General features: G+C 45.5%; 1 protein-coding gene across 2 annotated transcripts in view; it reads right to left on the bottom strand.

The window, feature by feature from the left end:
* LOC135525908 (formin-like) overlaps positions 1–15387 on the bottom strand; it is a 105767-nt gene that overhangs the window by 47795 nt on the left and 42585 nt on the right. The window contains exon 13 of one of the 2 annotated variants that reach the window (XM_064953875.1): positions 1776–1868. The exons of the other annotated variant lie outside the window; for it this stretch is intronic. Coding sequence (XP_064809947.1) covers positions 1776–1868 — 93 coding nt within the window. The remainder of the gene's footprint in view (positions 1–1775; positions 1869–15387) is intronic. 2 annotated transcript variants of the gene reach the window in all.

Here is a 15387-nt window from a genome sequence, read left to right as displayed (position 1 = left end):
GCCCTCGCCTTGCCTGTGTAAAATTGGTGAAGGTGGCAAAATTGCATGCAGGTGGTTGTTGGCTTGCCAAGATGCTTGAGTTGCAGTCTGTTTGGTTGATGTTTACCCACAGCGAGAGTGATGATAGCTTGATCGTTTAAAGCCAATGAACTGTGTCCAATATTGTGAGAACATTGCCAAAAGCACCACTACATACTGCTTGGGACAAAATGCAGAGTCCTAGTTGGCACTCATTCAAATGAGGAAGAGGTTCTGTATGCATTATGTTGCTTTAGTGTCACGAGCCTGGTACCTGCTCTGTATAAGCCTGACAAGGCACCTCTCCCTCTGTCTGCATGCCACGTTGTAATGCATGTTAGGAGCGGATGTGTTGCTGCTGTGTGAACAATAACTCCTGGGAATATTTACACAATCATTTCCAGTAAATCAGGGATTACAACGCGTCTCTGTAAACTCCTTTCCTCTCCCTTTCACATTCCCATGATCAATAGTAATCACAGTTGAACCTGTTGGCCAACGGAGGAACACTCCGAGATGGATGTCACTTTCTCTTTTGGAACACTATGACATCTGTGCTTCCTCATGCTGCATACCACAGAAACCTTACAGGAGCCCATGTCTGCATGATGGAAGTAGATAAGCGTTATGCTTTCTATGGAAGCAGCTCTACTAGCTGACTGACTGGCTTTGCAGGGCACTGGAGGGGGCTGTCGGGAGGGAAGGCTCTGGGGTGAAGATGCCTAGTGGAGGGGAAGAGGTGGAGGGGATCAGAGTGTCTCTGTCTCAGTGTAGTGTGTCCCTGGCTGCCACGGTGGTCCCCAAAATGTCCCACTGAGTACAGCCAGCCTTTACGAGGCCTCAGCCAGGGATGTCCTGCCAGCTTTATAGCAGTCATGAGTACAGGCAGCATGTTAAGGGCAATGTAATCCCCTCTGCAGGGTTAGGCTTTAGACTCTTGTCCCTGTGCTGTCAGAAAGGCAGCCCCCTCTAGCTGACGCTGGGCCTGGGTTCCACCATCACACAACTAACTGCCTGACATGGCACAAAAAATATATAGAAGAGCTAAATTACAACATTGGGCTTTAATGGTTCCTCTCAGTGTTTTGGAGGAAGGCAAACAAGACCTCTCTAGTTTCTCTCTGAGTTTGGTTTCTTTACTTGACATTCTCCTCAGCAATAAATAGTCTATGTGGAGAATGTTTCATCTCTGGAGAACAGTGGGTTCATTCTCCATTCAGAGAAGTGACAGGCTGGCTTAGAGACATGACAGAGGGAGTAAATATATCATCACTATCTACTGGTAGAATTTGGGAGTGTGTCACAGAGCATGATTTGGAGGGAGGAGGAGGGGGAAGGTCGTCTCATCACTCAGTCCAGTGGATGGGCTCAGGCCTCTGCTTGACACAGGCCTCTGCTTGCCTCTGGTGCAGTGAGTGATATCAAACATTCAAGAATCCTAATTTCAAAGAGCTGTCATTACAATCGGTAGAGAAGAAGTGGCCTGTGGAGGCCAAGGGGAGAGTAAACACATCCAAACATCCAATCAGGCCAGAACCAATGTATCCTCTCTGGCCCCTGGCTTTATTATCTCTCTCACTGGGGATCAAACAGCCTTCGCTGCCCGGCCTGGCTGCCTGTATTAGGTGACACGCAATGTTTTCAACCCCCTGAGTCTGCTGGAGCAACATCTACTAAAACAACACACAGCACCCCCTGGTAGTCAACACACGGGGCCTTGTCTCCTCCTCTCTTCGGTTCTGGTTTGTTTTACTCACCGGTCGAGACAAAGGCCTCCATTTTCTCCTTGAAGGGCTGGAGGTTCTCCTCGGAGGAGTTAGCACACACCTTCTGCACATCCTTTTCACACGCTGGGGGAGAGAGAAGGCAGGAAACATTCAATATTGGACATTTCTCAGCAGGAATGGATTTAAAAAGCTTTGGCCTGGGGTGGGTGGAGGAGAGAAAGTGTGAGAAAGAGTAGACTGTGTCCTATGGTGTACTGTGTGAAATTGGCATTTGTTTTTTATTGTCAGAGCCTCATCATTGGGCTAAGGTATAAAACAATAACTAGCGTGCCCAAACAGCAAATGTAGCACATTAATTAATGACATGTGAGAGTGGGTATCACGTTTCCAACACTTTCATAAGTTAGTTAACCAAAGCCTGCCGAGGGGAAACATTCGAGGGAAAAGAAGTGTGTGAATCTCCTCCAAAACATCCCAACCAGATGGCTATTAAAGAGAACTGGCAATCACTTTAAATGAGCTTGGTCTGCATTCAAAATGGAAACAGAGATCATGTTTCATTATCAGTAAAGCCACGTAATAGTCTTTAAAGGGGCTTTAACACCATTTTCTGGGGGCAAAAATAAGAAATTGATTATAAATCTTCATCAACATATTCAATAGACAAATTATGGAAATATAGTTTTGTCCAAAGACTTTTGAATGGGAGTAGGGTGTTCAATCTGTTACTGTGAAAAAAACTTGAGGAGATAACGCATAATATGTTTAAGCCACAGATACTGGGGCATCTCTGTTGTAGCCATAGGTACTAAGCCAGCCACCCAAAACATTGAGTGTATGGCCCACTAGCTAGATGGGACATTTTTGTCACGACTTCCGCCGAAGTCGGTCCCTCTCCTTGTTCAGGCGGTGTTCGGCGTTCGACGTCACCGACCTACTAGCCATCATTGATCCATTTTCCATTGGTTTTGTCTTGTCTTCCTACACACCTGGTTCCAATCCCATCAATTACATGTTGTGTATTTAACCCTCTGTTTCCCCTCATGTCCTTGACTGAGATTGTTTGTTGTATGTAGGTGTTTATTGTATATTCTGGTGTGCGCCGGTTTTTGCACCCTCTATTTGTTATTTTGTATACTTTGGTTTTCAAAGGTTTCGATATTTATTAAACAGCACCGTTTTTACCAAGTTCATTACAGACCGTACTATGGAGTCAGCAGGAGAGGATACCCCGGCAATTGAGGTGGAGGAGCGCGTCCAGGAGCATACAGATATGCCTCACTATCTTGGCGTTGCCATGGATCGCTGGGAGAGACAGGCGTTGTCCAGACGATGGACCGCTGGGAGAGACAGGGAGTTCTTCCAGCGCCTCCATCAGCGCAACCGGGTCTCTCTTGAGCGCTCCTTTCCCACCTGAACCCAGTGGGATCCGTCTCACCTTGCCCCAGGAGTATGACGGGAGGGCTTCAAACTTCCAGGGTTTTTTACTGCAATTAAACCTTTATCTGGCCACCGTCCACCCGGCTCCATCGGATCGTGAGAGGGTGTCTGCCCTCGTCTCGTGCCTCACCGGGAGAGCCCTGGAGTGGGCCAACGCCGTATGGAGAGAGGGAGATGCGATGTTGGACAAGTTTGAGGAGTTCACCCACCGTTTCCGGGCAGTCTTCGACCACCAGCCCGAGGGTAGAGCGGCGAGCACCTCTACCATCTGAGGCAGGAGACGAGGAGCGCCCAGGAGTTCGACCTGGAGTATATGACCCTGGCTGCAGGTGCGGGATGGAACAACAGGGCCCTGATCGATCATTATCGTTGCAGTCTGCGCGAGGAAGTCCGTTGGGAGCTGGCCTGCAGAGACACCAAGCTCACGTTCGATCAGCTGGTGGACCTGTCTATCCGGCTGGACAACCTGCTGACTACTCGTGGACGTCCAGATCAGGGTCTGGTGGTTCCATTCTCCCGCACCACCTCTCCGATATCTATGGAGCTGGGAGGGGCGGTGCGCAGGGAGACCATCTCGTGCACCATCTGTGGCCGCAGAGGTCACACTGCCGGTCGGTGCCAGGTTGGTTCCTCTGGGAATCAAGGCAGCAGGCAGGTTGCTCTGGCGTCACCACAGGTGAGCCGGCACCATTCTCTCCCAGAGCCCTCTGTTGCACATATGTTTGTCTGTCACTTTTCCTGAGTTTTCTCCGTATTCCCAGCATAAGGCGCTCGTAGATTCAGGCGCGGCTGGGAATTTCATTGATAGAGCGTTAGCTCATAGTTTAGGGACCTCCATTTTTCCCGTGGATGTGCGTTTCCCCGTTCACGCCTTAGATGGTCGATCATTAGGCTCAGGGATACTTAGGGAGGTCACCGCACCGTTGGATATGGTGACGCAGGAGGGTCATACGGAGAGAATGAGTCTCTTCCTCATTGACTCTCCTGCGTTTCCCATGGTGCTGGCCTTACCCTGGTTAGCTTTTCATATCCCCACTGTTTCTTGGCCACAGAGGGCTCTCACGGGGTAGTCGCGAGAGTGCTCAGGTAGGTGTTTAGGGGTTTCAGTTGGTGCTACAATGGTGGAGAGTCCATACCAGGTCTCCACCGTGCGCATTCCCCCTGAATGTGCCGATTTGGCTCTCGCCTTCTCTAAAAAGAAGGCGACTCAATTACCACCTCATCGACAGGGCTATTGTGCGATAGGCCTCCTGGTAGATGCTGCACTTCCTAGGAGTCACGTGTATCCCCTCTCACAGGTGGAGACAGAGGCTATGGAAACATATGTCTCCGAATCCCTGTGTCAGGGGTACATTCGGTCCTCCACTTCACCCGCCTCTGCGTCCGTGTATTGACTATCAGTGTCTGAGTCAGATCACGGTGAGGTATAGCTACCCGCTACCGCTCCTGGCTACAGCGATAGAGTCAATGCACGGGGCGCGCTTCTCCACCAAACTAGATCTCAGGAGCGTTTACAACCTGGTGCGTATCCGAGAGGGAGACGAATGGAAGACGGCTTTCAGTACCACCTCTGGGCACTATGAGTACCTCGTCATGCCGTACGGGTTGATGAATGTGCCCTCAGTCTTCCAAGCCTTTGTAGACGAGGGACCTGCACGGGCAGGGTGTAGTGGTGTATATTGATGACATTTTGATATACTCCGCTACATGTGCTGTGTCCCTGGTGCGAAGAGTGCTTGGTCGCCTGTTGGAGCATGAGAAATGCCTGTTTTTCCAACAGTCCGTCTCCTTCCTAGAGTATCGCATTTCCACGTCAGAGGTGGAGAGGGACCGCATTGCAGCCGTGCGTAATTGGCCGACTCCCACCACGGTCAAGGAGGTGCAGCGGTTCTTAGGGTTTGCCAACTACTACCAGAGGTTTATTTTTTATTTATTTTTATTTTACCTTTATTTAACCTTTATTTAACCAGGCAAGTCAGTTAAGAACAAATTCTTATTTTCAATGACGGCCTGGGAACAGTGGGTTAACTGCCTGTTCAGGGGCAGAACGACAGATTTGTACCTTGTCAGCTCGGGGTTTTGCAACATTTACATTTTACATTTACATTTAAGTCATTTAGCAACCTTCCGGTTACTAATGACATCCAGTGGAACAGCCACTTTCTAACTAAATCACTGAGAAGGCTACCCTAGGTATTCCCGCTCCGGAAGGTGGGGTTTTGGTCGTGAGGGAGGTGGCAGCTCCAGTTTTGACTGGGCTCACTGCTCAAAGGGAGGGGGGCCTGGATGCAGTGCTTGCAGTGGTCAGCTGACTGCGGTGCGGAGGCAAGCACCATGGTCTTTTAGTCACCTGAGGACTCTGAACTTTTGAACACCTCGGCTCCCGTGCTGGCCCATCCGGGGATCCCTCTTCCTTTGGCGTTCGGATAGTGAGCAGATGGACGGGCCACCGCCATGGCTGGGATAGGAGCAGGGTGGTGCAAGGTTCTAGCGCTCAGACACAGTGGAGTTGTCAACCGTGGGAGATCATACGGGCAGTCCTTCCCCGGGAGGAAGAGCACTTGCCGAGGTTCAGCTTGAGGTCCGTCATCCCCTGTGCCATCTTCTCATCAGAAGGGGGAAAGGAGAAGAAGCTCAACCCAGCGGAGCAAAACTATGATGTGGGGGACCGGGAGCTGTTGGCTGTGGTCAAGGCCTTGAAGGCGTGGAGACATTGGCTTGACGGGGCTAAACACCTCTTTCTCAACTGGACTGACCACTGTAATCTGGAGTACATCCATGTGGCGAGGACACTGAACCCTCGCCAGGCAAGGTGGGCCATGTTTTTCACCCCTTTTGTATTTACCCTTTCATACAGACCAGGCTCTCAGAACGCTAAGGCAGACGCATTGTCCCGGCTGTATGACACAGAGGAGCGGCCCATGGATCCCACTCCCATACTCCCGGCCTCTTGCCTGGTGGCACCAGTAGTGTGGGAGCTGGACACAGACATTGAGCAGGCGTTGGCTGTGGTCAAGGCCTTGAAGAGACATTCGACGGGGCTAAACACCCTTCAATGTCCGGCTGGGCGTCTGCATGTTCCGTCTGCTGTTCGCGACCGGCTAATCTATTGGGCCCATATGTTACCCTCCTCTGGTCCTCCTGGTATCGGTCGGACGGTGTGCTGTCTTAGTGACAAGTACTGGTGGCCCAATTTAGCTAAGGACGTGAGGGTTTATGTTACCTCGTGCTTGGTGTGCGCCCAGTGCAAGGCTCCTAGACACCTGCCTAGAGGTAAGTTACAACCCTCACTTGTTCCACAACGGCCATGGTCACACCTGTCAGTGGATTTCCTGACTGATCTTCCTCCTTCACAGGGAAACATCCCTATTCTGGTCGTTGTAGATCGTTCTGCCGTCTCCTCCCTCTGCACGGTCTCCCTACGGCCCTACAGACAGCGGAGGCCTTGTTTACACACGTCTTCTGGCATTACGGGATGCCTGAGGATATAGTGTCTGATCGAGGTCCCCAGTTCACTTCAAGAGTCTGGAAGGCGTTCATGGATCGTCTGGGGATCTCGGTTAGCCTTACCTCAGGTTTTCACTTTGAGTAACGGGCAGGTGGAGAGAGTAAACCAGGATGTGGGTAGGTTTCTGAGGTCTTATTGCCAGGACCGGCCGGGGAAGTGGGCAGTGTTCGTGCCCTGGGCAGAGATGGCCCAGAACTCGCTCCGCTACTCCTCCACAAACCTCACCCCCTTCCAGTGTGTATCAGCCAGTTCTGGCTCCTTGGCATCAGAGTCAGACCGAGGCTCCTGTGGTGGACGACTGGTTCTGGCACGCGGAGACATGGGACGCTGCTCATGTCCATCTTTAGCGCGCCGTGCTGCGCCAGAAAGTGGGCGCAGACGGTCACCGCAGTGAGGCCCCGGTGTTCGCATCTGGCTCTCGACCCGAATCAAAGGTGCCCTACATTACAATTGTATTTTATTTATTTAACCTTTAACCTTTATTTAAGTCAAGAACAAATTATTATTTTACATTGATGGCCTACCCCGTCCAAACCCTCCCCTAACCCGGACGACGCTGGGCCAATTGTGTGCCGCCCTATGGGACTTCCGATCACGGCCGGTTGTGATAAAGCCTGGGATCGAACCAGGGTCTGTAGTGAGTCCTCTAGTACTGAGATGCAGTGCCTTAGACCGTTGCGCCACTCGGGAGCTGACATGCTGGCAGTAGATCGCCCTGTCCTGTTCTGGCTTTCCCCAGTGGGACTGTACATGTGGGTGACGGCTGAATGTGGAAGCCTTGTTTGTTGTTTGCTCTGGATGGGCCTTTGTTGTCCTGCCAAACCACCTAGCTCACACGGGCTCAAAAGAAACGGCCGATGACTTGACGGAGCGCGAGCCAAACTATTTAATTTCCTCCTAACAATCAACATGGGATGATATATACAGAGCCGCCTGCCAAAATAACTTCCTCAAAGCTGTAAGTCATAAAGCTGTGCAATAAATACCTTGCGTTGGTTATTACTGCATCGCTTAATGTCTTAACAACACAACATGAACACTGTTTGGTCAGAGTCTAAGACTGGTTCACTGGTTTCCACAACAATCAAGAGGGATGTATTAAGAACAGGTGAATATGCACAGTGACCCCCTATCCTTTTCCAGGTTCGGAGGAAAAGTTGCTCTTGAAAGGTGAGGGACAACTTGAACTACCGCACACTACTTGAGTAAGCAAAGACATTATTCCAATCACATCATCCACAGCTGAGAGAAGGACAACCATGACACACACCTGATCAGGTGATCTAGCTCTAACACGACTGAAAAGATCCTACTTTTAAAAAACTATAAGCTCCCTCACACATTAAAATCCCCCTGTCTCAAGTGGGCACAGTAAAGGGTGTTCAAAACAGCAAGACTACAATTCAGAGGCGGCTCCCCTCCAAAATGTGGTCCAGACAGCGTAGGCCACAAGAAGGAAGACCAAATAACATCAGCAGCTGCTTGAAATAAAACCCCAGTGGGCCTCTGGTTTAGGACATTGTCTTTCAGTGACAATGCATAATCACAGAGGGTTAGTAGAAGGAAGGGGAGGAGGCAGATGAGGAGGGAGTGAGCTCTTTCTAATGCAGAAGTCACCTGGTGATATACTGTTTAACAGTAGTATTACAGTTTAACAGTAGTATTACAGTGTAACAGTAGTATTACAGTGTAACAGTAGTATTACAGTTTAACAGTAGTATTACAGTGTAACAGTAGTATTACCGTTTAACAGTAGTATTACAGTTTAACAGTAGTATTACAGTGTAACAGTAGTATTACAGTTTAACAGTAGTATTACAGTTTAACAGTGTGTATTACAGTTTAACAGTAGTATTACAGTTTAACAGTAGTATTACAGTTTAACAGTAGTATTACAGTTTAACAGTAGTATTACAGTTTAACAGTAGTATTACAGTTTAACAGTAGTATTACAGTTTAACAGTGTGTATTACAGTTTAACAGTAGTATTACAGTTTAACAGTGTGTATTACAGTTTAACAGTAGTATTACAGTGTAACAGTAGTATTACAGTTTAACAGTAGTATTACAGTTTAACAGTAGTATTACAGTTTAACAGTAGTATTACAGTTAACAGTAGTAACAGTAGTATTACAGTTTAACAGAGTCTTACAGTTTAACAGTGTGTATTACAGTTTAACAGTAGTATTACAGTTTAACAGTGTAGTAGTTTAACAGTAGTATTACAGTAGCAGTAGTATTACAGTTTAACAGTAGTATTAGTTTAACAGTAGTATTACAGTTTAACAGTAGTATTACAGTTTAACAGAGGTCTTACAGTTTAACAGTAGTATTACAGTTTAACAGTAGTATTACAGTTTAACAGTAGTATTACAGTTTAACAGTAGTATTACAGTGTAACAGTAGTATTACCGTTTAACAGAAGTATTACAGTTTAACAGTAGTATTACAGTTTTACAGTGTGTATTACAGTTTAACAGTAGTATTACAGTTTAACAGTAGTATTACAGTTTAGCAGTAGTATTACAGTTTATTACAGTTTGTAGTATTACAGTTTAACAGTAGTATTACAGTTTAACAGTAGTATTACAGTTTAACAGTAGTATTACAGTTTAACAGTAGTATTACAGTTTAACAGTAGTATTACAGTTTAACAGTAGTATTACAGTTTAACAGTAGTATTACAGTTTAACAGTAGTATTACAGTTTAACAGTAGTATTACAGTGTAGCAGTGTGTATTACCGTTTAACAGTAGTATTACAGTTTAGCAGTAGTATTACAGTTTAACAGTAGTATTACAGTTTAACAGTAGTATTACAGTTTAACAGTAGTATTACAGTGTAACAGTGTGTATTACAGTTTAACAGTAGTATTACAGTTTAGCAGTAGTATTACAGTTTAACAGTGTGTATTACCGTTTAACAGTAGTATTACAGTTTAGCAGTAGTATTAGTTTACAGTGTAACAGTGTAGTATTACAGTTTAACAGTAGTATTACAGTTTAGCAGTAGTATTACAGTATTACAGTTTAACAGTAGTATTACAGTTTAACAGTAGTATTACAGTTTTAGCAGTTTAACAGTAGTATTACAGTTTAACAGTAGTATTACAGTTTGTGTATTACAGTTTAACAGTAGTATTACAGTTTAACAGTAGTATTACAGTTTAACAGTAGTATTACAGTGTAACAGTAGTATTACAGTTTAACAGTAGTATTACAGTTTAACAGTGTGTATTACAGTTTAACAGTAGTATTACAGTTTAACAGTGTGTATTACAGTTTAACAGTAGTATTACAGTGTAACAGTAGTATTACAGTTTAACAGTAGTATTACAGTTTAACAGAGGTCTTACAGTTTAACAGTGTGTATTACCGCTTAACAGTAGTATTGTAGTTTAACAGTAGTATTACAGTGTAGCAGTGTGTATTACCGTTTAACAGTAGTATTACAGTTTAACAGTAGTATTACAGTGTAGCAGTGTGTATTACCGTTTAACAGTAGTATTACAGTTTAGCAGTAGTATTACAGTTTAACAGTAGTATTACAGTTTAACAGTAGTATTACAGTTTAACAGTAGTATTACAGTTTAACAGTAGTATTACAGTTTAACAGTAGTATTACAGTTTAGCAGTAGTATTACAGTTTAACAGTGTGTATTACAGTTTAACAGTAGTATTACAGTTTAGCAGTAGTATTACAGTTTAACAGTAGTATTACAGTTTAACAGTAGTATTACAGTTTAGCAGTAGTATTACAGTTTAACAGTAGTATTACAGTGTAACAGTACTATTACAGGGTAGCAGTAGTATTACAGTGTAACAGGCCAACTGAAGCTTGCTCTGCCTGCTCTGTAAATATGTCCATGCTGTTCTCTAATTGGCCAGTAAGTGTTCATCTGGGCTCTCTGTGCCCAAACAACCATATCAGTTTCCCTGTGGGCACAGCAGCAGAGAGAGAGAGAGGGGAGAGAAGGGGAAAGAGAGGGTGAGGGAGGAGAGAGAGAGAGGGAGAGAGAGAGAGAGAGAGAGAGAGAGAGAGAGAGAGAGAGAGAGAGAGAAAGAGACTTCACTCAAGGCTCTTCTTTCAGAGGAAAAAACTCTGTCGTAAAAGACTGTCACGTCATGGTCAGACAGAAGCGGACCGCACTGCTACCGTCAGCGTCGTTTGTCCTGTCTGGCTTTCTGTCCAGTCACCAGGTCACAGGGGACCTGTCTCCCACCACAGACACAATGCTGCATGCTGGGAGACAGACAGGAGCTCCCTACCATTTCCAGCCAGGGTCAGCCCACATACAGACAGTGGATTCAGCATTATTGTGGAAAGTGACTAATATCTATGTGTAAATCAAGATAAAATGTATCTTAATTTACAGAATTACTCATCATGAACTGTAAGCAATACATGAAATGCCCACACATATTCTCAGTATCCAAATACATGTAGAGGGATCTAGTTCAAAACCTTATCATCTGTGATGTCCATGTAGGTTTATTTGGATTTAGAGAGGTGATATAAGACAGATATGATGGCAGGATGATTTGATGGCCATATAATCAAGGGTTGCCAGACACAAACTGCTTGTTGTTAATACTGTAGTAAGGCATGGATACATGACGTCTACAGAGTTTGTACACAGGAAGCACGCCCACTACATGCTGTCTGTAAGGACACTGGGCTAGCTGGTATGCCAGATTATTGCATCATATAAGGCATGTTACTGTACTGTAATATGGGGAAGGGGCTAACATTAAAAGACAGAGTCTGAATTCTGCTCCGAGACATGGCAAACGCGGTTAGTCAAGCTTGTCACTTTGATGTAATAAATGAACCATGAATTCCTCCACATTAACCAATGGCTTGCCCAAAGCTACAGGGAAATGTTAGGACATCAAGACAATGCCACATTATTCTGTAGACCCTGGGATGTTTGGAAAACAAAACATTGTACACACAAACTGTCTTGGATAATCATGGAGCTCTACATAATTGATTGCCATATAGAAAAAGGTTTATGTTCTCAATGTTCTACTGCTAAAACTCACTTCAATTAAAGATTCATGTTGATTTTGCTGTGCACTTTATTTCTAAGCATTAGAGACAATAAAACAAAAACTCCTACAGATATACATACACGACATAGTGTTTTTGCCCATCAAGCAAGAATGTTATTTATAACTATTTTCTCGTAGGAAGAGAGAGGTTAGTCTTGTCCGTGATCTGGCCTGACAGATCAGTGTTATCTACGCCAGGCACTGGATCATTTTCCATCAGCTCTAAAGCACAATTCTCTCTGTAATCCACAATTATATACAATCCCAGTGCACTGTCAGGCTCCCAGCTTCCACCTCCCTCCCATCCAGGCAAGAGCCCTGCTATAACCCAGGCTACATGGGGCCAGCCAGGAGGCTTATTGTAAAGGTACAGTAAGACACCGCTCCTCCCCCTAAGATAAATCTATCTCTATCAGCCTGGACAAATCCAGAATCCAACCCTGGCCCACCTCCTACAGAGCCTGTCTGAGAACACAATGCTGACATACTGTGTACACACAGTCCTGGAAACTAATATTTGTTGTAAGACACGGTTCTCCAAGGTTCAGGGAGTCAGCTAGAGTGCACCACTGAGCTCTGTTCTGCTGTAAGGGAATGCTTGGGAGGTCATAGTTTGAGGAACTCATACAAAATGTATATAGACAGTGCATTCAGACGCCTTGACTTTTTCCACATCTTGTTACATTACAGCCTCATTCTAAAATAGTTTTTTTTTAAATCCTCATAAATCTACACACAATACCCCATAACAACAAAGCAAAAACAGGTTTTTTGAAATGTTCGCAAATGTACGACAAATATAAATCGGAAATATCACATTAACATGACTATTCAGACCCTTTACTCAGTACTTTGTTGAATCACATTCGGCAGCGATTACAGCCTTGAGTCTTCTTGGGTATGACGCTACAAGTTTGGCACACCTGTATTTGGGAAGTTTCTCCCATTCCTCTCTGCATATCCTCTCAAGCTCTGTCAGGTTTTCAGGTCTCGCCAGAGATGTTTGATCGGCTTCAAGTCCAGGCTCTGGCTAGGCCACTCAGAGACATTCAGAGACTTGTTCCGAAACCACTCATGTGTTGTCTTGGCTGTGTGTTTAGGGTCGTTGTCTTGTTGGAAGGTGAACCTTCACCCCAGTGTGAGGTCCTGAGCGCTCTGGAACAGGTTGTCATCAAGGATCTCTCTGTACTTTGTTCCGTTCAACTTTACCTCATCCCCACAGCATGATGCTGCCACCACCATGCTTCACCATAGGGGTGGTGCCAGGTTTCCTCCACACGTGACGCTTGGCATTCTGGACAAAGAGTTCAATCTTGGATTCATCAGACCAGAGAATCTTGTTTCTCATGGTCTGAGAGTCTTTAGGTGACTTTTGGCAAATTCCAATCGGGCTGTCAAGTGCCTTTTACTGAGGAGTGGTTTCAGTCTGGCCACTCTACCATAAAGGCCTAATTGCTGGAGTGCTGCAGAGATGGTTGTCCTTCTGGAAGGTTCTCCCATCTCCACAGAGGAACTCTAGAGCTCTGTCAGAGTGACCATCATGTACTTGGTCACCTCCCTGACCAAGGCTCTTCTCCCCCGATTGCTCAGTTTGGCCGGGCGGCCAACAGTAGGAATAGTCTGTGTGGTTCTAAACTTCTTCCATTTAATAATGGTGGAAGCCACTGTGTTCTTGGGGACATTTAATGATGCAGAAATGTTTTGGTGCCCTTCCCCAGAACTGTGCTTCAACACAATCCTGTCTCGGAGCTCTACTGACAATTCCTTCGACCTCATGGCTTGGTTTTGCTGTGAAATGCATTGTCAACTGTGGGAACATATATAGACTGGTGTGTTCCTTTCCAAATCGTGTCCAATCAATTGAATTTACCACAGGTAGAATCCAATGACGTTGTGATGATCAACAGAAACAGGAGGCACCTGAGCACCTTTATATTTTTAAAACATTTGAAAAAATATCTACAAACCTGTTTTCACTTTGTCATTATTGGGCATTGTGTGTAGACCGCTGAGGAAAAAAATGTATTTAATCAATTTTAGAATAAGGCTGTAACGTAACAATATATATATATGCAGTACCAGTCAAAAGTTTGGACACACCTACTCATTCAAGGGTTTTTCTTTATTTTTCTATTTTCTACATTGTAAAACTATCAAAACTATGAATAACACATATGGAATCATGTAGGAATCAAAAAAGTGTCAGGAAGTCCAGGACCCAGTTGCACAGGACTCAAGATTAATGATGAGCTTGAAGGGTACAATGGTGTTGAATGCTGAGCTATAGTCAATGAACAGCATTCTTACATAGGTTTTCCTCTTGTACAGATGGGATAGGGCAGTGTGCAGTGTGATGGCGATTGCATCATCTGTGGGTCTGTTGGGGCGGTAAGCAAATTGAAGTGGGTCTAGGAGGACAGGTAAGGGAGAGGGGAAATGATCCTTTACTAGTCTCTCAAAGTACTTCATGATGACAGAAGTGAGTGCTATGGGCGATAGTCATTTAGTTCAGTTACCTTTGCTTTCTTGGGTACAGGAACAATGGTGGACATCTTGAAGCATGTGGGGACAACCGACTAGGATAGGGAGAATATGTCCATAAACACTCCAGCCAGCGTTCTGCGCATGCTCTGAGGACGAGGCTAGGGATGCCGTCTGGGCTGGCAGCCTTGCGAGGGTTAACACACTTAAATGTCTTACTCACGTCAGCCACGGAGAAGGAGAGCCCACAGTCCTTGGTAGATGGCCGTGTCGGTGGCACTGTGTTATCCTCAAAATGGGCAAAGAAGGTGTTTAGCATGAAACATGATGTCGGTGTCCACCACGTGGCTGCTTTTCCTTTTATAGTCCGTGATTGTCTTGTGTCTGAGCCGTTGAATTGCAACTCCACTTTGTCTCCAAACTGCCGTTTTGCCTGTTTGATTGCCTTACGGAGGGAATAACTGCACTGTTTGTATTCAGCCATATTCCCAGTCACCTTGCCATGGTTAAATGCGATGGTTCGCACTTTCAGTTTTGCATGAATGCTGCCCTCTATCCACGGTTTCTGAATAGGGTAGGTTTTAATAGTCACAATGGGTACAACAGCCCCTATACACTTCCTGATTAACTCAGTCACTGTCTCAGTATATTCGTCTTTGTTGTTCTCGGAGACTCCATATCCCAGTCCGCGTGACCAAAACAATCTTGAAGTGTGGATTCCGATTGGTCAGACCAGCGTTGAATAGTCCTTAGCACGGGTACTTCCTGTTTGAGTTTCTGCCTATAGGAAGGGAGGAGCAAAATGTAGTCGTGATCAGATTTTCCAAAGAGAGGGTGGGGAAGGGCCTTGTAGGCATCCTGGAAGTTGGAGTAGCAGTGGTTGAGTGTTTTAGCAGCGTGAGTACTACAGTCAATGTGTTGATAAAACATTGGTAATGTTTTCCTCAAATTTTCTTTGTTAAAATCCCGGCCTACAATAAATGTGGCATCAAGATATGTGGTTTCCAGTTTGCATAAAGTCCAGTGAAGTTCTTCGAGGGCCGTCGTGGTATCGGCTTGAGGGGGAATATACACGGCTGTGACTATGACCGAAGGTATGTGAGGTATTGCAGGTCGGGTGAACAAAAGGACTTGAGTTCCTGTATGTTATCACAACATC

This window comes from Oncorhynchus masou, chromosome 32 (assembly GCF_036934945.1).
Source record: "Oncorhynchus masou masou isolate Uvic2021 chromosome 32, UVic_Omas_1.1, whole genome shotgun sequence".
Lineage (NCBI taxonomy): Eukaryota > Metazoa > Chordata > Actinopteri > Salmoniformes > Salmonidae > Oncorhynchus > Oncorhynchus masou.
The sequence above is the reverse complement of the archived record's forward strand: the minus strand, read 5'-3'. Positions and strand labels throughout refer to the sequence as shown.